This window comes from Pan troglodytes, chromosome 13 (assembly GCF_028858775.2).
Source record: "Pan troglodytes isolate AG18354 chromosome 13, NHGRI_mPanTro3-v2.0_pri, whole genome shotgun sequence".
In the NCBI taxonomy this organism is placed as follows: domain Eukaryota; kingdom Metazoa; phylum Chordata; class Mammalia; order Primates; family Hominidae; genus Pan; species Pan troglodytes.
Window position 1 is genome coordinate 93,472,679 of NC_072411.2, and position 23,167 is coordinate 93,495,845.

The following is a 23,167-nucleotide window of genomic DNA, read 5'->3' on the forward strand; positions in this document are numbered from 1 at the left end:
GACATTAGCTTTTCCTCTCTAGCTATGAAAGTCTAGATGGCATCTTCTTCCAATAGCAGGCTGTTTTGTCTACATTGGAAATCTGTTGTTGAGTGTAGCCACATTCATGAGTGATCTAGTTAGATCTTCTGGATAACTTTCTGCAGCTTCTCTATCAGCACTTGCTGCTTCTTTCCTTAACCTTCATGAAAAGTTAATAAACTTTTCTTCTGCAGCTTCCTCACCTCTCTCAGCCTTCTTAGAACTGAAGAGAGTTAGGACATTGCTCTGGATTAGGCATTGCTTAGAGGATATTGTGGCTGGTTTGATCTTATATCTAGACCACTAAAATTTTCTCCTTATCAGCAATGAAGCTGTTTCACTTTCTTATCATTTGTATGTTCACTGGAATAACACTTTTAATTTCCTTCAAGAATGTTTCCTTTGCATTTATAACTTGGCTGTTTGGCACAAGGGTCCTAGCTTTTGGCCTGCCTCAGCTGTTGACATGCCTTCCTCACTAAGCTTAATCATTTCTAGCTTTCAATTTAAAGTAAGAAGTGTGTGACCCTTCCTTTCAGTTGAACACTGAGAAGCCATTGTAGGGTTATTAATTCAATATTAATTAACTTCTATATTGCTGTGTCTTAGGGAATAAGGGAGGCCCGAGGAGAGGGAGAGAGATGGGAGAATGGCCAATGGGTGGAGCAGTCAGAATACACACACTGTCTCTTGATTAAGTTCACCATCTTACAGATAGAAAAATAATGAAAAAGTTTGAAATATTGTGAGAATTATCAAAATGTGACAGACACAGAATGAGCACATGCTGTTGGAAAAATGGTGCCAATAGGCTTGTTTGATGCAGGGTTGCCACAAACCTTCAATTTGTAAAAACTCAATGTCTGCAAAGTGCATTAAAATGAGGTATGCCTGTAAAAAGAAAAACTGCCTATATGGTATATGTTACAGTTTTTAAACCTTAACAGTCTTTAGATGTAGAGAATGGGTCTGGTGCAAAAATGCTCAGAGGGACCAGGTTGGTCATACAGATGAGGAAAGCATCAGATGGGAGGTGGATCAGGAGCAAAGGGACTCGTGTAGTTTGGAGCATGCATGCCTCATCTAAAGGCAGCAGCAGCTACTTTGGTCTCCCTGGCACTTATTTTATAGGACTAGGCCTCAATGTTGCTAGATCTTAGACAACTTTAAGAGAAATCTGCAGTCTGAATTGTTATATTAAGTTCTTAACTTAAAAATATGCATACAGAACATTTATCTATAAACTGAATTTGGATAGAAGATTACTAGCTTACATCCCGTAATGTAGAAATATTTTGAACATGTGCAGTTAAACCTAGAAAACTAGAAAGAAAAGAAAAAAGATATGTAATATCTGAATTATTCAGATAGGCTAATATTTTGCTAAATTCTAACTCTCCCATTTGTATCTGGATGGTAATAAATACTTAAGATATTTTTCCTTCAATTTCAAAATTTAACTATATAATTTATTCATTTGTTATACAAACACTCCACTTCATTACTGTTATTTGTTAGACATTAGTATATGAAGTAAATATAACAATGTAGCAAGGAAAAAATGTGTGAACTAAAACTATAATATGATGTTTTAAGTGCTCTGATAGCATTAAGTATAAAGTTTGGTGGGAGTAGAGATGATAGAGAAAAATTAATGCAATGAAATGGAAGATAATGGTAGTTTCAAAGCTTCTATTTAAATTCTTAGCCATATTCAGTTCTCAGTGTGTAGTACTAAAGCCTTATCTTCTATGCAAGGCTTTTGGAAACTGATACAGTTCTTCAGACTTTTTTTTTCTTTTTGCCTTTTACAAAACAATCTGAAGAGAACATTATTTTATATAATTTTTAATGTATTTTAATTGGGGATGCGTTTGCAGCTGTGCCTGTAAAATGTTTCTTGTCAAATCATCAGATTCTTCAAAAACTACTAAGAGGATTTAAAACATCAATTCATGCTGGTTTCATCATTTTACATTTCTTAATTTCTTTCTCTCTGACTTAAGATCCACTATGTGAATGTGTTTCAATTATTTTACTAAATCTAGAAAGGACACTTATAAACTGACTTGTTTGACATTTTTTCATTTTTAATAGAGGTGTATCATTATGGACCTGTACCAGCCACACATTAACCACTTAACCTACATCTTCTTTTTAAAGGTACGTAGAGAATACAGGAAATTCTTCAGAGCCAATGCTGGAAAGAAAATCTATGAGTTTACACTTCAGAGAATTGTAAGTTGACACTTTATGTCTGTGGATAATCAGCATTGTGGAATTACCCACCTAATATCACCAACTCCATAAAATGTGCCTTTTCCTAAATGACAAAAGTGACTTTTTAAATAATAATTAAATCATAGCTGTGACACTGAGAGTTAGTTATCTTTTAAAATCATCTTCTTCCAAATTCTGGTAGAATTGTGTCAGAAAGAGTTGTTAATGGCCCGTATATTATTAATACAGTGTTTGCCTTATTTGACAGAGAGAACTTTTGGGGGAAAGTGGATCCAAGAAAGCCATGACCTTACCCTGTGAAACTGCCATGAGCTGTGGCAGGGCAAGGCTGGCAAGCAAATTAGTGGGGAGAGGGGTGACAGGGAGCCAGGCTGTGCAGCTCCACCCACATGGACTCTGGAGTTCTCCATCTTTCAGAGAGGTGTATGTAGTGCTGAACAGACTGCAAACTCTGGAGCCAGCCCCCACTGCCACTTAGTGTGACTAAGGAACTGGATTTTTAAATTTAATTTAATTTTAATTACTTAAAATGTAAATATAAATAGCCTGTGTGACTAGTGACTGCATTTTAGACAATACAGCTCTATAGAGCTAGCTGGTATTAGCATTAGTGTTAATATGAGTGTTAGCATTACTATTCTTCTTTTCTCTTAACCATTTGGTGGAACTCATATTTCCCCAACCAGTATGAAAGAGTGGAATAGAGACTTCCCAGATGAGTTACAGTTTTATACATTCCAAAGTTAAACAAATTCTACTATTGTCTCGTTTATTTGATCATGATGTATGTAAAACAGTATCTTTTGTGGTATATTTTCCTCATGTAGTATTTTCTGTCAACCCATCACAGGTGCAAAAATACTTCTTGGAAATGAAAAATAAGATGCCTTCCTTATCTCCAATAGACAAGAATTGGCCCTCAAGACCTTACTTATTCTTGGATTCTACTCACAAGGAGCTAAAAAGGATTTTCCACTTGTGGAGGGTAAAATGTCATGTTACATCTTTTCGGAGACTTTCTTATTTATTTTGAGTGTTTGAAAACACATAAAATCAAAACTGTTAACACATTCTTCCTTTGCCTCAAAGAGGATTACTTGAGGACTTTGGTGATTTTCCCCCATGCACCATATTGAGTTTCTACGAGAGCCCCTGCAGCGGCCCAGGCGTTCCCTGTGCGGTCGCCTCTCGGCCCTGGCTGGAACGGGGAGCACAGGGCTGCATTTTCTTTCCATTCCAGGTTCCAGCTGCTCTCAAGTAGTTCAGTTTTTTGTTCATTTGTTTCTCTCTTTGTCTAAAGGAATACTGTAGGACAGAGAAATCATAAAATTTGGACACCTTCAGGCAACATAGTTAAATCCTGCAAATTGAAGAGTTTACTTTATCAGATGTACAGAACAGATAATCAGATAATACATGTGAACACACACACTTTGATGGGTGGGAAAAAAGGCTTTTTCCTGTCCCTAAAGATAGTAACACATTCTCTATCTAAATTACAGGGAAGCTGGAAATCTGTTTTATACTGCCTTTTATTTTAGCTCTCTTATTTTATATAAGAGGACATGGCTTGTAATTTAGATGTTGCCCAGCATGGAACACCTGGGGCACTTGTATAGATGTTGACCTTACTTCGATAACCTAGTCAGTTGATATGTGGAATGTTAAATATATGCAGTTATCAGATGTAATAAAATCATGAGATGGAAGGGCATGTATTTAGTAAATGAATGCTCAGTACACACATCCTCCAGGAAACTTTCCTGCCCAGCACGGTGGGCTTGTTTTTTTGTTAGAATCATCTATGTATAGAGTGACATTATCGCTGATTAGCTTGATAAGTGGTACCATACAACATAAGGAACTGGATTCTGAGTTCTGTTCTCTAACAGCCAATTTGGCGAGGTTCATGAACCTCTTAATGGCTTGTCTCCTTTCTTGAGTCTAACCCAGAAACTGTTTTCAGAAATAATGACAGGGAGCTCCCATTGCTGGGGATCTGCACCACCTCTGCCCTCCCCTGGCTTTGCAATCTCACCCATCCCTCCATTGGATTGGAGGTGGGAGATGAGGGCTGTTTATTCCTGAAGGGAGCCTTTCCATGGAAAGGGTCAGCAGCAATGCTCACACTTCTTCATGCAATTATTTCAGTAGCACTTGACCACACCTGTAACTGAATTTCTAGGAATGCTCATCTAAAAAACCTAGCCCTGCTCCTCTGGCCACTGTCTCCTCTCATTGCAGCTTCAGAGATGGAGTGAAAGGGGATATCTCAGGTCCCTCATCCCTATTGTAAAATGGTAGTGGGGGGATTTGGAGCAGTGGTTTTCAAACTGTCATGGCATATTTGTGGTCATGAAATCAATTTAGTGGATTACTACCAGCGTTTTTCAATAAAATGCAATAGAATAGAAAATAGCAGAGTGTACAATATATAGAAAGGATTGAGTATTGTTTTGTGACGCTTTTGTGTCAATTTTCTCTGTATGTGTGTGGAAATGTGCTTAGTGGATTGTGATGCACAATATTTTTACTGTGAGTCTCTCTAGAAGAGTGACAGCCTCAGGACTAGAGGATTTCCAAGGATTGACATAGTGGGAGGAAATAGTACTTGCAAGGCCCATGCCCACTAGGCCCTGGTGTGTTTTGAAGAAGCATCCCAGGTTCTGCAATACAAATAATACTCTGACATTTTCCAAGACAAACTTTTTAAAACCCACAAGGGAAAAATGTTTTGGGCCTTTTTTAGTGAATGTTTTGTACTTTCTCCCTTATTCTTGTTGCTGATAAATTGTCTTAGCATATTTAAGAATGAGTAATGATTTATTTATATAAATGATGTTTTGTTTCTTTCTTCTCATATCTCACAGTGTAAAAAATACAGGGACCAATTCACAGACCAGCAGAAACTTATTTATGAAGAGAAACTAGAAGCCAGTGAACTCTTCAAAGACAAGAAGGCTTTATACCCATCTAGGTATTATGGCTTTGCTTTACCCATAAAATTCAGGATTATAAAAGTTTCTCAAGTATATTTGTACGCCGTTTTGCCTGGTGTTTGATTTCAGTCTTAGATGAGTGATTTTTAGTTCTGTGAATCATTTTATAATCAGCTTGATGTAAACACATTTATTTGAGCTATGGCTTCTATAGTGCAGTTTAATGAAATGCGGTTACGATTGTTGGTTTCACTCCATTAGCATTAGCTCAAACACTTTACTAAATAATTAGAAGTCATTTAACATAAAAATTATATAGCCTGTTAAGATACGTTTGCATTGTAAATTCCTGTTCCTTTTCCGTAGTTTTCAAAGACTAGCCAAATTTCTGTTGGCAATATACTTTAATCACCATTCCAGTCTTCCTGCCATAGCAAGCAAGGTCAGAAACTTATTTGTAAGGTAAATGAAAGAGCGAGCCAGGATAGTACTTTTTGAGTGTTGCTTGAGCACTGGTCTGTGGTGCCCTTTGGTCTGCTAACTCAACGGATATGACTTCTGTGGCCTGTACAGCACGTTCAGTTCCTTTATTTTAGACACCATGGACTCAGAAAAAGAAGGAACACCAATCCCAAGTTCAGCAAGTGAAGTCCTTGGTAAAGACTGTTTATCCCAATAGTCTTACATCTCCTGCATTCATCACTTCCTCCCAGCAATCTAATCCCATTTTCGTCTGGTGTTTATAAAAAAGTAGATTGTACAATTTCAAGCCAAATCTGTAACAACTTTAAGCTTCTCCCAATGAATGGCCAAAGAAAGAATGTATTATATGCTGAGTATATTCACATTTATTACATAAATTATGTTTATATTCTCTGTGACTTTGTACACATTTAAAATATCTTCCTTTTAAAGGATTAAAGGAATATACATTGCCAGACTCACTGGGTTTAAATATTTTAAATTGTACAACTTCATTGGTTAGCTGATGTGGCTGCTTGAGGTGATACATACTCCCTTAAGTCAAACACAGTGTCTAAATCCAAAGTTGTCCAAAGTGCCTGTTATATAAAGCATATTCAAACAGGAGAATTTGTCTGTATGCTTGCTTCAGCAACTAATTTTATTCAGCTTTTTTTTTATACATTTTTAAATTAGGGAATAACCTTCTTAATGAACATTTCCTGTGGATGACTCTTCAGAAACTACAGGCTGGAAAATACATCTTTGAGGAAACAATTTAAAAGCCTGTTAGCATTTTTATAATTTAAAACACAGTTGAATAGGAACCAAAAAAAGTTAACTTCAAGCCAAGTCCTTTTTGGGTAGTCTTATCAGTTTTCAGGGATAGTGGCACACTCACCCCACAGCAGTGAGAGAGGTGGAATAATTTAGCCTCCCACCACCCTGCAAAGTGGCAGCTCTTATGGGAGTTGGCCTTTTATATCCTGAGAGCTGTGAAACGCTGACCACCTACGTGGATTTTTCTTCCCTGATCCTCCACCCACAACATAAGCATTTAAATTTGTATTTGCAAATTGCCAGAACTTTGTAGCTCAAAATGAAGCTTATAGATTCCTTGAAGCAGCAGTTTTTCCTTGGTGCCTTTGATGAACCTGTCCTGAAAGAGTCCCCCGACAAGTCTTTAGGGAAATTGATATCTTAGTGATAAGTGTACAGTTAACCTTTTACAAAAATTAGTTTGTTTGGGAAAAAAAAAATTGCCCTGATTCTGAATGTTTGCTTTGGTTACTTCTGTCCATTTAGAGGCATATTCTAGGAGAAGAGGCTTGATTCTCCTTTCATATACAGATGCTGCTTAACTTATGATGCAGTTACACACAGATAACCCATCATATGGGTTATGAGTGATTTCTATCTTGATTGTTCCATGTGATGAGATTATTATCAAAGTCCTGCCCACCAAATGCCATGATCACCTCAAAAATATATTTGAAATAGGTTTAAGGTTTCATTTCCAACTTATATTTAGGACAGATGCAAGCGTAATGTATAAAATAAATTGAAGTCAATTTTTATGAAGTTGTCATATGTCATATGAAGTTGAAAATATCGTAAGTTGAAAATGCATTTAATACACCTAACCTACTGAACACAATCACTTAGCCTAGCCTACCTTAAACATGCTCAGCACACTTACATTAGCCTACAGTTGGGCAAAATCATCTAACACAAAGCCTGTTTTATAATAAAGTGTTGGATATCTCATGTGGTTTATTGACCACCGTACTGAAAGTGAAAAACAGAATGGTTTATGAGCACCACTGTAAAGTTGAAAAACCCTAAGTCAAACCAAGTCAGAGACCATCTGTATTGCCTACTTAGAACCACAGTTACATGTTAATATTAAGTGTTCTATAGTTTTCTTCTAAAGTGATTGCCCTGGATCTGTTCTTTCCCAGAAGGCCTATTGATTTTCTTATTCTCTGCAAGAAATGAAATTTTTCTTTAGAGCAGGTGATGGTAATGATTTCAGCTCTTTTTTCACTGCCACATATTGTTTGAAGGCGTTAGTAAATCCTTTGTGAGCAGCTGTTAACTTTATATTAACAGATTAGAAGAAATTGCCTTTTCCTTCACATGAGGCCATGTACTTGAGTCTTAGCTGTTGTTCTTATGAGTGATTTCTGTCTTGATTGTTCCATGTGATAAGATTATTATCAAAGTCCTGCCCACCAAATGCCATGATCACCCCAAAAATGTATTTGAAATAGGTTTAAGGTTTCATTTCCAACTTATATTTAGGACAGATGTAAGTGTAATATATAAAATAAATTGAAATCAGTTTTTATGAAGTTGTCAGCTACTCCTTAGAATCAACTGACCTGTTTCCTTTTTTTAGTAGTACTTTCATTTGAAACTATTTCTAATGTGCAGGAATTTTTTTCCTTTAGTGTTGGGCAACCATTCCAAGGGGCTTACCTGGAAATCAACAAGAACCCCAAGTATAAGAAACTCAAAGATGCCATTGAAGAAAAGATCATCATTGCTGAAGTCGTGAACAAAATTAACCGTGCTAATGGGAAGGTAAAAATGCTAACCTTGAAGACTGATAAGAAGTACCTATTAGTTGGGATAGTCACCCTGTTTTCTGAATGTAAAAATTTGCATTTCATGTTCTCAGTAGAGTTAACTATGAAGGCGGCTATTTCCCCTTACCTTTAAGCTTAGGTGGAATTTTGCTTGTTCTCTGACATTTTTATGAAATAAAACATATTATTTATGTTCTTTACTGTGTTCTTGGTTTACATAGGTATGTTTGTTGAAGGATATTGGAATTTTTGCAAATAATGCCTTAAACTCATGGACCATTTTTGAATATTTGTGATCATTGGTTTTATACTATTTTTTATTTTGATTTAGAGTACATCTCGGATTTTCCTCTTAACAAACAATAATCTCCTTCTTGCTGACCAAAAGTCTGGACAAATCAAGTCAGAGGTTCCATTGGTGGATGTGACCAAGGTATCAATGAGCTCACAAAATGATGGCTTCTTCGCCGTCCATCTCAAAGAGGTAAAGGTTCAACAGAAGATTTCTGTGCTTAATCTCTCAGCCATTGATTTAAAAAATTTCCATATCTGGTAATCCTATCGCAGTTTATATATCTGCCTTGCTAATTTGCAAATTTTGGATATTCGCCCCTATGTAAAATCTCGGACTCAGTTTTTCAGTAATTGAATAAAGTTAATCACTTTTATTGACCAGTTTACTTTACTTTTTGAGACTAATACATAGAAATATCAAGATGTTTTAAATTTTGTTTTCTCCTGTTTTTTCTTCTATGTATCAACTTAGTAAATGTCTTAATGTTCATCTCTAATCTGGGGGTTTACATTAAAGGATACAACTAAAATAAAATAACCGCCAGTTAATTTTAACCTAAATAATTTTTAGTGTTCTGTGCCTTTAGCTTAACCAGGACTCCTGGCTTCGATGCAGTGGTTACATGTAGGTTCTGGAGTTGGTCTCACTCACTTTATGATGATTTTGGCCAAGGCATTTAATTTGTGTGTGCCTATCTACTTTTTCTCATCTTTAAAATGGGGATAGTAAGAGTGCCTACTTCATAGCATTGTTGTAAGGATTAAGGATTAAATGAGACACTGGAGGAACAGGGCCTGTCACATAACACATAGTCACTGAATAAACAAAAGTTAGCAAATATTGATCATATGTAGGGACATGTGTCTAGCTAATAATGTTACTCTCTGGCCAACCCTAAACTTAGAAAAATCCCCAAAGCTTCCCTTAGCCTGTTTACCCTATTTTGGATCTTAACTTAAAGGGGGCATATCAAATACTAGGACAGTGATTCTCAACCTCAGTGACACATGTAAACAGCTTGGGAACTTTAAAAATTCTGATGCCCAGGCCATACCCCTATGAAATCAAATTAGAATTTCTCAGAGGGGGCACAAGCATCATGTTTTTTTTTTTTTTTGAATAAACCCAGATGATTCCCTTGCACAGCTAAGGCTGAGAGCCACTGCCCTAGGATATTTGTTGGAAGTGTTGTCATTAGGGTTTTAACCAAATCGCTGAAAAGTTTTTTAATCAAGTCCTTCAGAAGAGTTGCGGGATAGGTCCATGCTCCTCACACCTGAATGTGTAAACCCATACCTGGAGGTTGTGTTGTGGTTTCATATTCACTGGGGCTGTGGTAGGGCCTGAGATTCTGCTTTTCTAGCAAGCTCCAAGTGATGCAGATGGTGCTTCTGCTGCATCCACCGACTTTAGGTAGAAGGGGATTAGGTAACCTTACTAAAGTGCTCTGAGCAAGTTGGAAGAAACACTGCTTTTGTCATTATTGTTTACCTTGGGAGAATGGATTCCAGGATCTGATGTTTTAAAGAGACTGTAAGTATGTTTTTAGCCAAGCCTGTAAATATTGACCTTCTAAGGTATCTTTAATTATGACCGACTCTTGGTTTGTCCTTGCAGGGCTCAGAAGCAGCGAGTAAAGGAGACTTTCTCTTCAGCAGTGATCACCTGATTGAAATGGCCACCAAGCTCTATCGCACGACTCTCAGCCAAACCAAACAGAAGCTCAATATTGAGATTTCCGATGAGTACGTTCATGTATTGTTTGAAAACCCTTTTTCTCTTTCAGCTTTTTTGTTTTAGTTCAGCTCTCGATCTCATTCATTAATACAACTACTTATTAAGTACCAGGTAGGTGTCTAGTAGTTGTTCCACATGATAAATGGGCAGTGAATGACACTGACCAAGTCTCCAACCTCATGTACCTGACATCCTAGTGGAAGAGACCAGTATGTACAAATAAAATGATGAAATAGTTGATAAGATTTTGGCTAACAAGTGTTTATGGAGGAAAAAAAGGGTTAAGAGTCAGAGAGTAGGCCAGGCGCAGTGGCTCACGCCTGTAATCCCAGCACTTTGGGAGGCCGAGGCAGGCGAATCATGAGGTCAGGAGTTCAAGACCAGCCTGGCCAACATGGTGAAACCGTCTCTACTTAAAATACAAAAAAAATTAGCTGGGCATGGTGGCGGGCGCCTGTAATCCCAGCTACTCAAGAGGCTGAGGCAGGAGAATCTCTTGAACCCGGGAGGCGGAGATTGCAATGAGCTGAGATCGTTCCACCGCACTCCAGCCTGAGTGACAGTGTGAGACTCCGTCTCAGAAAAAAAAAAAGAGTCAGGGAGGCCTCTTTGATGTGGTGACATCTGAGACTGGTATAAATTTGAAATTTGCTTCTTCAATTTCTCATTAGGGTTCTGATTATAGAAGTTAGTTATTTGCATACAGGTTGGGGCATCCCCTGATTTATTGTATCTATCTATGTAAGTGTTTTGGACAAATCTGAGTTACTGTGTTGATTATACTTAATTGGTTACCTTTCAATAGATTGTTTACCTGCTTATATACTTCTTTGCATGTCTAGATTGCTCAGGAAATTATATTCTTTTCTAATTAAGAATTTTCTAGTCTATTCTGTTTCAACTCTTCCTAAAAGTCTTTCTAAAATAAATTTACACCCATTTCTGCCCCTTTGTAAGTCAGACTCTCTTTGATATGTTAGGATTTTGCAGTGCTGTGGGCTTTTCTTAAGTTCTCATTGAAGTGTTTAGATTTGGGTGGGAGGTTGGGCTTCATGTATACTCTATATTGGAAATTGCTGTTCGGACTAAATAACTTTTCTTGTTAATGAGATCTTTCTCATAAAGAAATTAGGAAAAAAGATAATGGTTGGTGTGTTTCAGTTAAGGATTTAACACGTTAGGGCCTATTAGAGCTTTAAAATCCCTTTATAATAGTTGAAGTTTTTCATAATCTGGGAGAATGGGCTTTGGTGGGGCTGCTAATTCTCACTCATCATGGGAAGATCGTATGTATCCCAGACAGCAGAAGCTCCTCAGTGTACAGACGAAGCAGTCTCATAGTTGTCCCACTATGTGAATAAACTCATCTTTACACAGAAAGGAAATCACACCAACATCCAGACCACAAAGTACTGCTATTTTTAAGCATTTCCCAAACCGGGATTCTAGGAACATTGCTTGTACAGGATGCTAATAACAATGTACTGTGAAAAAATTGTTCTCTGATGGAAATTTAAAATCTTTCTTCACTACATTACATCTCAGAGCCCCTGAAATCTTGTTGTGATTCTCCTGAGGAGCTTTGCGGGGATAGCGTGTGGCGTGATTCCTAAACATAGTCAACCACAGAGCTCCTTCAGCAGCTCTCACAGCTTGTGTTCGAAGGTGTGCCATCTGGGAAAGGGGGACAGTTCGCTCTGGGCAGCAAGGGCCCTGCCCTGTCACAGAGGGCGTGTGATGTTCTGGATGCCATAAGCTTTCAGTAAACAGTTGTCTAAGCGAAGATTTATAATGTGGCCACATGAAGAAAACAAACATTGGGTAGCATTATAATGCCTTTCATTCTCCAGTGCCTAATTATTGATTGGTCTCATAAAAATAAAACAGTTCATAGGACTCTACGTACCACCCGTGGGTCCCTTCCCCAGGTGGCACAGGAAGCCTGCAGAGGAAGTTTGTAGGTAAGGATCGTAAATCTCCTTAGGGAGCATTTTGAATTTAAATGAAAATGTCCAAAGTCATAGGCAGGGGCTCCTGTTCCTTTATGTGTCAACCCTAAGTGGCTTCGCTAGCTCTATAGAACCAGTGTTGAAAACCACATGCAGTTTAGTGACTAAGCCCTTCCTTGCTTTTTCCTTCCCAGAAGTAGAAGTAGTTACTCTAACAAACCTAGATTCTGTAATCATTATGGATAAGTGGATGTCAGTTTATGGAAAGAGAGTCAAAGTCCTGTTTACTCTTTAGTGGATTTTTTTTTTTTTTTTTTTTTTGAGGCAGAGTTTCGCTCTTGTTGCCCAGGCTGGAGTGCAGTGGCACGATCTTGGCTCACCGCAACCTCCGCCTCCCGGGTTCAAGGGATTATTCTGCCTCAGCCTCTTGAGTAGCTGGGATTACAGGCATGCACCACCACGCCTGGCTCATTTTGTATTTTTAGTAGAGATGGGGTTTCTCCATGTTGGTCAGGCTGGTCTCGAACTCCTGACCTCAGGTGATCCGCCCCCCTGGGCCTCTGAAAGTGCTGGGATTACAGGCGTGAGCCACCGCGCCCAGCCTGTTCAGTGGAATTTAAACTTGTACATATAGAAGTGAGAATTGAATTCATTCAGAGATTCAGCTGCTTTATAGTTTCTAGTCCTTAAACTTCTAAGCTGTTCAATGTGTAACTAGATTGCATTTTAAGGATAACCTGCAAGATGTGTAATGCAGTTATGCACCACATAATGACATTTTGGTCAGCAATGGATTGCACAGATGACGGTGGTCCCCTAAGATTGTAATGGAGCTGAAAAATTCTTCTGTCTATTGATGTCACAGCTGTTGTAATGTTATAGTGCAAGGCACTACTCACATGTTTGTGCTGCTGCTGGTGTAAACAAACCTACTTCACTGCCAGTTGTATACAAGTAAAAGCACATACAATTATGTACAATATGTAACTCTTGATAATAAATGATGTTGTTACTGGTTTATGTATTTACTATACTATACTTTTTTTTTTTTTTTTTTTTGAGACTCAGTCTTGCACTGTTGCCCAGGCTGGAGTGCAGTGGCGTGATCTCGGCTCACTGCAAGCTCCGCCTCCTGGGTTCATGCCATTCTCCTGCCTCAGCCTCCCGAGTAGCTGGGACTACAGCCACCCGCCACCACGCCCGGCTAATTTTTTGTACTTTTAGTAGAGGTGGGGTTTCATTGTGTTAGCCAGGATGGTCTCGATCTCCTGACCTCGTGATCTGCCCGCCTCAGCCTCCCAAAGTGCTGGGATTATAGGCGTGAGCCACCACGCCCGGCCTATACTGTACTTTTTATCTTTATTTTAGTGTGTATGCCTACATGTTAAAAAAGTTAATTGTAAAACAGCCTCGGGCAGGTCCTTAAGGGGATATTTCAGAAGGCATTGTTATCTTAGGAGAAGACAGCCCCATGTGTATTATTACCCCTGAAGACTTTCCAGTGGGACAAGACATGGAGATAGAAGACAGTGAAATTGATGCTCCTGACCCTGTGTAGGCCTAGGCTAATGTGTTTGTATCTTAGTTTTTAACAAAAAGTTTAAAAAGTAAAAATTAAAAAAATTAAAATTTTAAAAATAGAGAAAAGCTTATAGAATAAGGTTATAAAGAAAATATTTTTGTACAGCTATACAAAGTATTGTGTTTTAAGCTAAGTGTTATTACAAAAGAGCCAAAAAACAGCCGGGCCCAGTGGCTCACGCCTGTAATCTTGGCACTTTGGGAGGCCAAGGCTGGTGGATTGCTTGAGCTTAGGAGTTCAATACCAGCCTGGGCGACATGACGAAACCCCTTCTCAACAAAAAAATTAAAAAATTAGCCAGCCATGATGACACACACCTGTAGTCCCAGCTTCTCAGGAGGCTGAGGTGGGAGAATCATCTGAGCCCGGGAAGGCCAAGGCTGCCCTGAGCCATGATTGCTCCAGTGAACTCCAGCCTGGGAGACAGACCAAGACCCTGCCTCAAAAACAAAACAAAAGTGTCAAAAATGTTTTTAAAATTGTAAAGTTTATAAAGCAAAAAGTTACAGTAAGCAAAGGTTAATTTATTATTGAAGAAAGAAAAAATTACCTATAAAGTATACAGTAATGTAATGTCCTAGGCCTTCACATTCACTAACAACTGACTCACTGACTCACCCAGAGCTACTTCCAGGCCTGCAAGCCCCATTCATGGTAAAGGCGCTAGACAAGTACACTATTTTTTATCTTTTATGCTATTCTTACTGTACCTTTTCTATGTTTACTAAGTTTACACATACAAATACCATTGTGTTACAGTTACCTACAGTACAATAACACGCTGTAGCATCTAGGTTTGGGTAAATGCACTCACTCTATGATGTTTGCACAATGACAAAATCACCTAGTGATGCATTTCTCAGAATGTATCCCTTTTGTTAGATGATGCATGACTATATTTCTAAAATCAAGTTCCCAAATAGAGTAAAAACTAAAGTGAATTTGTTTCATTAAACATTTTAAATATATGTGTGTGTATATACATATAGGTATACACGTGTGTGCAATAGATACACATATATCATTTAAGTTATACAGTTGGTTTTCTGAATATTTGAAATCCAAACAACTAATCCATGTTCCTTTTACCTTGAAATTCTAACTGGTATGAATGCCATGAAATAATACATTCCATGTTATTGTTTGTTGGAGGAGGATTTTCTCTTTTCTATGAGGTGAAGATAAATAATAGTGCTTACCTCCTAGGATTGTCTTAAAGCCTGATCTAATAACATAGTAAATGGCCAAGCGCAGTGTGGTATGTAGCAAATCCTCAATATATCTTGCCTGTTGTTATTTCTAGTGTGAATCTTTTTTTTTTTTTTTTTGAGACAGAGTCTTGCTCTGTCGCCTAGGCTCGAGTGCAGTGGCGAGATCTCGGCTCACTGCAACCTCTGCCTCCTGGGTTCAAGGGATTCTCCTGCCTCAGTCCCCCGAGTAGCTGAGGTTACAGGCATGCACCACCACGCCCTGCTAATTTTTGTATTTTTAGTAAAGACGGGGTTTCACCGTCTTGGCCAGGCTGGTCCCAAACTCCTGACCTCAGGTGATCCGACCACCTCAGCTTCCCAAAGTGCTGGGATTACTGTCATGATCCACTGTGCCTGGCCTCTAGTGTGAATATTAATCAGGAATTATAGACATGGAAACAGTTAATGTAGGCCAAGGTTATTGGGGAAAGAAGTTCCTATACATTTATTACACTTACAAGTGGTCTTTTTTATTTATTTTGAGACAGAGTCTCCCTCTGTCACCCAGGTCAGAGTCCGGTGGTGTGATCCCGTCTCAATGCAGCCTCCTCTGCCTCCTAGCTGCAAACGATTCCCCTGCCTCAGCTTCCCGAGTAGCTGGAATTACAGGCATGCACCACCATCCCTGGCTAATTTGTGTATTTTTAGCAGAGACGTGGGTTTGCCATGTTGGCCAGGCTGGTCTCGAACTCCTGGCCTCAAGTTACCTGCCTGCCTTGGCCTCCCAAAGTGCTGGGATTACAGTCATGAGCCACTGTGCCCAGCCACAAGTGGTCTTTGAAAATAAAAATGTGAAAGTGTTTGATTTTTAAAATGTGTGAATTTTCAATAGACCTGAAAGATTTTTTTTGAGACACATACATACAAGTATATATGCCAGAGAGATATCTCAGATAGTTGAATCTGGAACTATAGCTGTCCTTTCCTCATTGCTTTCAAGTTGAAAATGAAGAACCCATTTAAAAGATCAGAAGCACTATCCTTATAAAACAACTGATGAATTAGAAACACATTTGCCTTGTTTCATTCTAGCAGATAATGTTTGCAAAATGTGGCCTCTTTAGACCTTGAAACTGAAACTAATGTATACAGAGCAGAGCTGTGGATCCTCACATCGCTGGGGGATGTCAGTAAGTGGTCAGTGGTTGTTAGGTTGACTCACTTTAATAATGTGCCATTGACTGAGAAAACCATCCCTGAGAATATGGAAAATGTCATAATGCTATGCTAATTATGAGGGTAGAGAGAAGAGATCACTGGTTTTGGAACTGGAAGACCTGGTTTCTGGCCCAGCGATGCAGCTCTCATGTCCCCCAGTGATGCTATCCTCAGTTCAGGGATCTCATCATATACAGTTGGGGGTTCCTCGCAGCACCAGCACAGGGATGGTGTGAAGAACCCTCTGTGGATGCTCAATTGTACACCTAAAGTCATCTCTTATCCCAGCAGTGGTCCACATGATACACTGAGGGAAAAATACACTAATGGATTTTTTAATCCATGAATTAATTTCTATACACTAATGGATTTTTTAAATTTTTATAATTTTTATATAAATATTTTAATGGGTATTAAAGATATATGTGGTAGATCAGACACATGATTTTATGCATATTCTGTAGGTCACTATTATTTTGAAATACATTTAAGCTAGCAATAGCTATTAGCATACTATGCAGATAACGACAAAAACTATGTAGGACATATGTGAGTAACCAGTGTTTAGAAGCCATAGACTAGAGGGTTGCCAGGCCCCTTCCTTTTGTGAAATTCTTTACCTCATTTTCTCAATTTGTTGATAATTTAATAGGAGCCCCCTCCCATATTTTTTTTGCCATGGAAAAATGGAAATATAACCTGTTGGTCTTTCCATTTGAAACACAGAAATAATTCTTAGCCTTTCTACCTTACTAGAATATGATGAGTTAATGAACTTTAGTTTCCTTAGGGCTAAATGAGGACTACTGGAGGTAAATTGCATTGATACAATTCTATGTAAGAAGTACTCATGGGAAGAAGTGATACAGGTTGAGTCTCCCTTATTCGAAATGCTTGGGACAAGAAGTGTTCCCAGTTTCTTGTTTTGGAATACAGTCATGTGTCATTTAACTTGGGGATGTGTACTAAGAAGTGTGTCACTAGGTGATTTTGTGCAAACATCATAGAGTGTGTACTTACACAAACGTGGATGGTATAGCCTACTACACACCTAGGCTGTATATTATAGTATAGCCAACTGTTTATAGCATGTTACTGTACTGCATACTGTAGGCAATTGTAACACAATGGTAAATAGTTGTCTATCTAAACAGAAAAAGTACAGTAAAAATACAGTATAAAAGACAAAAAAATGGTACGACTGTATAGGCCAGCTCCATCATAATCTTATAGGACCCCTATCGTATATGACTGACAGTGAATTAGGTATGTTTACATCAGTCACCACAAACATGAGTAGTGTATTGCCCTACATTAGGAGAGCTATGACGTCACTAAGCCATAGGAATTTTTCCGCGCTTATGGGACCACCATCATATATGTGGTTCATTGTTCACTGAAACGTTGTTAGGTAGCCCATAGACTGTACTTGCATTATACTTAATGTTTCAGTCTTAATCTGAAATGTTCCAGCAAGTATTTCCTTTAAGCATCATGTCAGTGCTTTAAACATTTCAGAGTTTGGAGGTTTCAGATTTTCGGATTAGGTTAGGGATGCGCAGCCTGTACTTGTCAAGATCAGTATCCATTAAAATACAAAAGCAAGTGTTATTGTAATCATGAGCTGTTTTGTGTATACTTTAATTTGTTTTATTCTTTTCTCCTAGGTTCCTGGTACAGTTCAGACAGGACAAAGTATGTGTGAAGTTTATTCAGGGAAACCAGAAAAATGGGAGTGTCCCAACATGTAAACGAAAAAACAACCGTCTCCTTGAAGTTGCTGTCCCTTAACTGGCGCCTCCTCTCTACTTTCATGGACTTGTTTCTTTGTAATAGTGCAATTTGGTTTTGTTTTATTTGGGGTTCATTGTATGTTTGGGAATCACCAAAGGCTTTTAGAGTTCTTTGGCAAAATAAAAATATTTGACTAATCAATTTTTATTATTGGAATAGTTTTAACCTTTCAAATACATGTTCTGTCCTGGAGCAGGATTGTAGAAACTAACAGTGTCTATTTTCATGTCTGATGTGTTCTTCCTTTAGTCATCACGTTAGGTCTGTGTACCCTAAATCAGCATATTACTCATAAATCATTAATTAATATAAGCATAGGAAATGGTCTTAAAAGATACTGCATTCATTCATCAGATATTTATTCCATGCCTACTCTATGCTAGGCACTGTGCTAGATGGTATGAAAACTTATTAGGAACCTTTTTGTTTTTGAGTCCATTGCATTCTGGCTGGTTTGTGCTGGTTTAACGACATCTAAGAAGGTTTAGAAATGGTGAGACCAAAACAATAACTGTTAATGATGGACAGCATTATTAGGAACCCTGTAGTATGATATTTAACAATATAGGCTTCAAGAAGGGCTGGTCCTAAGAGGGGGCAGAAATGAATGACCAGGTTAAATCCCTCTACATGTGGTTTCTGTTTGAAAAAAAGAAAACTGACATTTGAACAGGACTTTTAATTTGTTTAAAACTCTGGTAATTACTTGTAACAGTAGAAAATAGAAGTCATTCTTATTTTAGAAAAAGTGACAGAAGCAGTCCAGTAAGATTATATGTTTCTGTTTCTGGTAAATACCATATATGATCCTCGAAATGATAGTATCTCCAGAATATTGTTTTCACCCAAATTTGAGTAGATATTTTAAACACCTAACAAAGTAAAGGGCTAAAAGCCATTCAGATAGCAGTAAAACATTCTGTATGATGTGCAATAAAACATCCAAGATCTTTTTTGAAAGTTTTATTTATAATATACATTTTTGTATGAGAAAGGTGATTGGTACAGGGTGCCTATTTTAGTCATGGATCAAAATTTGTGTAACTTGCAGGGCTTTCTTTCTTTTTCTTCAAATTTACAAGGGTTCATTTTGGAAACTACATTTTAAACTTTGGAATCAAATTGTTTCTTATTTGGGAGGATAATGTATATACACATTGGTATTATGTTAAATAATAAAATTGTTCTAATTTGGTGCCATTTCCTGAATCACAACTGTATTTTTGTATCTCAAGCTATTTTCATAATGTTGTGTGTCAATGTATCATCTCTCAGAAAGGTTTTACAATCCAAACATTATATGTTCTCTGTGTAACTGAATTTCACTTATCTTTTATAAACCAGAAACATTAATTGAAAATATTTTCTGGGGATTTTCTCTTGACTTGTATTTTTAAAAATTGCTCACATAAAGAAGTTCTCAGAAGTCTTTGTGTTTATTGGTGCAGGTAGAGGATGTAATTACTTAGATTCTTCTTGCCTTGTGCCTAAAGTGGTAGATTAATAGTTCCTGATACTGGTGAGTAGAAATTTGGGAATGAGAGGGTGTGGTGTTTTAAATAACATGCAGTATGTTCACATTGTTCAGCATGTAAGTAAGTGTTAAAATATATACATTACAAATTCTGCATCCTATCAACCAGCTATCTGCTTAGTTCCCACCCTCCCCGAAGCATTAACCATTGTTGTTAGTTGCTTTTGTATTACTTTGTCCATATGTTTGCAAAAGGAAATCAAAATAGATTCTTACGTTCTTCTGCTTTAGTAGACTATATTGTAGCCATTGTTCTTTATCTTGCCTTTTTCACCTAGCAGAATATCATGAAGAGCTGCTCATTCTTCCGTTGTATGGATGTGCTGTGGTGGATTTACCTGGTCTCCTACTCATTATCATTGGGTTGCTTCCTAAATGGAACTTGAGGATGGAAGACTAGGATGGAAAGGAGAAATATCCCATAGGTCTACTTGTTAGATTTTTCCAAATACCTTATTTGCAGATTGTTCAATCAGTCTTGTCACTGAAGTATTCAATAATTTTTGGTCATGGAACCCATTCTTCATGGGTTGTGACTTGACGTGTTGGGAAAGATTTGCTGAACTGCAGCCAGAAAGCTTCCTTATGTACCAAGGTGAAAGCCCTTCACATTCCCCATTGGGAAGAGCAGTAATAACCTGACCACACTACAAAGGAGAGTGCCACTATGGCCCAGGTGACCCACTATAGAGCAGTGTTTCCCAAAATGTCACCGCACGTCAATCTGGTTCAAAACCACAAGGAAAGCTTGTTTTTTTGTTCTGTTTTTTTTTTTTTTTTTTTTTTTTAATTTTTGGTTTTGTTTTGTTTTGTTTGGAGGCAGAGTCTCGCTGCAACACCCAGGCTGGAGTGCAGTGGCACGTTCTCAGCTCACTGCTACCTCCGTTTCCTGGGTTCAAGCGATTTTCCTACCTCAGCCTCCTGAGTAGCTGGGACCACAGGCATGCACCACTACGCCCAGCTAATTTGTTTATTTTTAGTAGAGACGAGGTTTGACCATATTGGCCAGGCTGGTCTCAAACTCCTGACCTCAAGTCATCTGCCTGCCTCGGCCTCCCAAAGTGCTGGGATTACAGGCGTGAGCCACCGCACCCAGCTAGAAAGCTCGTTTTTAAAAAATTACAAAAAAAACAAAAACCCATGCCAGTTCCTGGGCCATACCCTATACTAACCAAATGAGAATCTCTGGAATAGAGTTTGAAAACAGACATTTTAAAGAAAATCTCCAGATGCATTCCAGCCTGGGCGACAGAGTGAGACCCTGTCTCAAAAAAGAAAAATCTCCAGATGACTCACACACATTGAAGTTTGAGAACCACCAAGGGAAATTACTAGAGCTTCTCTATAGCTACACACAGCCGTCTATGCCTTAAAAAGTCCTCCTTTGGTGACCCTCACCCAAATATGAGAACCATTAGTCTAAAGCTTCCCTCTGGCTGCACATGGCCCAGTGAGCCATACCTGCCAAATCTGCCAACCCCAGTGCCGAACTAGAGGTTACCAATAACTGTGGCATCACTCTATTACAGTGAGCAAGAAACTGATACTCCTTTATCTCGGTTTCTGTCACTGTCCTGCAAAGGAAAGTTAAAGCATTCATGACACTCCAGAATTCCTGTGTATTCTGGCCTGGCCTCACAGCCCTAACTTGTTCCCACCCATAACTTAGAAGGTTGCTCGGCCCCTGCAGTGACTTCTAGGAGTGAGTGGAGTGACTAGACCTAGTCACCTAGGACCTAGACTCCTAGATCTAGTCCAGTAGTGACTAGGAGTACCCAGACCCTGGAGTGACTAACTGATGGGCTTGAAAAAAGTAAACAGGTAATGGGTACCAAATAGAACATGGTAGTTGCCAAGGTATGCAGTGTAGTTGATGCAGCTACTCTTGACTTTGATTTCCATCTGCCACAGGACAAGAAGGGAGTATGGGAATAGTTATTCTCTAATGGCTTGATTACAGTTTTGTACTGCACACTCTTGAATAATAACTTGGACCCAGAACTCAAATGGAAGGCCTTCAGCTCAAATTTGAAAAGCTTTGCTCATACCCAGGGGTGATGGGGGTATGTCTGTAATGGCAAAGAAGCAGGCCAAGAGTTCTGAGAATCATAGGGATATCTTCAATATTATGGATTTGGCAGAAATCTAAGAGAATGAACTGTTTATTATGCCATGTCAATTAATATGCTGAGAACTCTCAAGTTCATGTAATTGAGTATAATTGTGATAATTAGAGCATGGTTCAAAATGCTTTTAGGCCAAATATAAAAGGCAAAACTTCTTATCTGTTACTTTTCATATATAATAGGTAAGGTATTTCTTAGGCTCATTGAAATCTTGAAATAGCAAGTACCTTTGAAATGGTGTAAGTTGCTGGGGAAGGATTTAGTAAATTCATTAATGTGTCTGTTCTCACAATGAGTTTTAACCAGAATGTATCATATTAAGAGCCTTTGTTTTTAAGCTGGACATTGTTTTTCCATGAATATTGTGGTACTCAAATTCACTAAAACAATTAGATGCATAGGGGTAGAATGGAAGAGAAAGAAGGGCAGTAGTTTTGCTTTTCTTTCCTCCTGTTGAGAAAAACAGCTGTAAGTTTTCATCATACATTCGAAGATTTTCTGTTGTGTTATTATTGGAGGAGCACTTTCTTTGAGTCTTACTTTAATAATTCTGTTGTGTGCTCTTTGATTCTTAGGTTTTTGTTAGCTAAACCCTAGGAAGCCGTGACCTTGACGAGGTGGCACATGCTTTCTGGTCTCATCAGCTTTTATTTCATTTGCCACACAGGAGAAAATTAATTGTTTTGAGTTGGTTTCCTCCAGATCATGGAATGTTTGCCTCATTTTCTTTGGTTTGAAGATCATTTTCAAAATCTGGAGTTAATCACAGTACAGCAAAAGCCACAATCTCTTTCTCATTAACTTTTTTTCTGGCATGGTTGCTAGATCACCTCTGGTCAGTTCCATGAAATTCAACAAAAATCTAACTTTATAACCAAGGAAAATAGTCTCAGCTTCTCAGTATTTCAAGGAGGAATAGGGAACAAAATTTAATTCCATATTCACCCAAAGGCCTGACAGTACTAAGGGAAAGATAAACTAGCTACCTTATTTCAGTTATTTTATATTCACCCCAACTTTGTTTTTTTCTTTTTCTGGTGGGAGAGGGGGCTCACAGAGTAACAGAATTGTCATATTCCCTTTAAAAATATACATTTTTATAATATATACATCAGAAATGTGAACAAGGAAGTGAACACATCCATGTGACTAGCACCCAAAACAAGCACCCCAAAGATAGCACCCAGAGGCCCCCTTCTGCATCCTAGTCATAATCCTTCCACAAAAGTAACGCATCTTGTTTTATAGTACATTTATTCATTGTGCCCATTTTAAAGCTTTATACAAATTGAATCATACAATATATAGTCTTCTGCCTGGCTTGTTTCATTCGTATTTTTTATGCGTAACTAAGTTTGTTCATATTCCTGGCTATGTAATTCATGTTGGTAGACTGCAATTTTGTGGTCCATTTTACTGTTGATGGCCATTTGGCTATTGTACATAGTGCTGCTGCAGATGTTCTTGTACCCGTCTTTTGGTGAATAT

The 23,167-nt window shown here is 38.2% G+C and overlaps 1 protein-coding gene across 7 annotated transcripts in view; it reads left to right on the forward strand.

Annotated features, from left to right (window-relative positions):
* The window catches only part of MYO1B (myosin IB), a 178,960-nt gene extending 159,741 nt beyond the window's left edge, over window positions 1-19,219 (forward strand). For all 7 annotated transcript variants that reach the window (XM_003309371.7, XM_009443899.5, XM_009443898.5 and 4 more), the window contains 7 exons: window positions 2,185-2,259; window positions 3,113-3,247; window positions 5,133-5,239; window positions 8,117-8,249; window positions 8,586-8,738; window positions 10,167-10,294; window positions 17,893-19,219. In XM_003309371.7, the coding sequence (XP_003309419.1) occupies window positions 2,185-2,259; window positions 3,113-3,247; window positions 5,133-5,239; window positions 8,117-8,249; window positions 8,586-8,738; window positions 10,167-10,294; window positions 17,893-18,016 (855 nt within the window). In that variant the 3' untranslated portion in view covers window positions 18,017-19,219. The remainder of the gene's footprint in view (window positions 1-2,184; window positions 2,260-3,112; window positions 3,248-5,132; window positions 5,240-8,116; window positions 8,250-8,585; window positions 8,739-10,166; window positions 10,295-17,892) is intronic.
* Window positions 19,220-23,167: the final 3,948 nt, after the last annotated feature.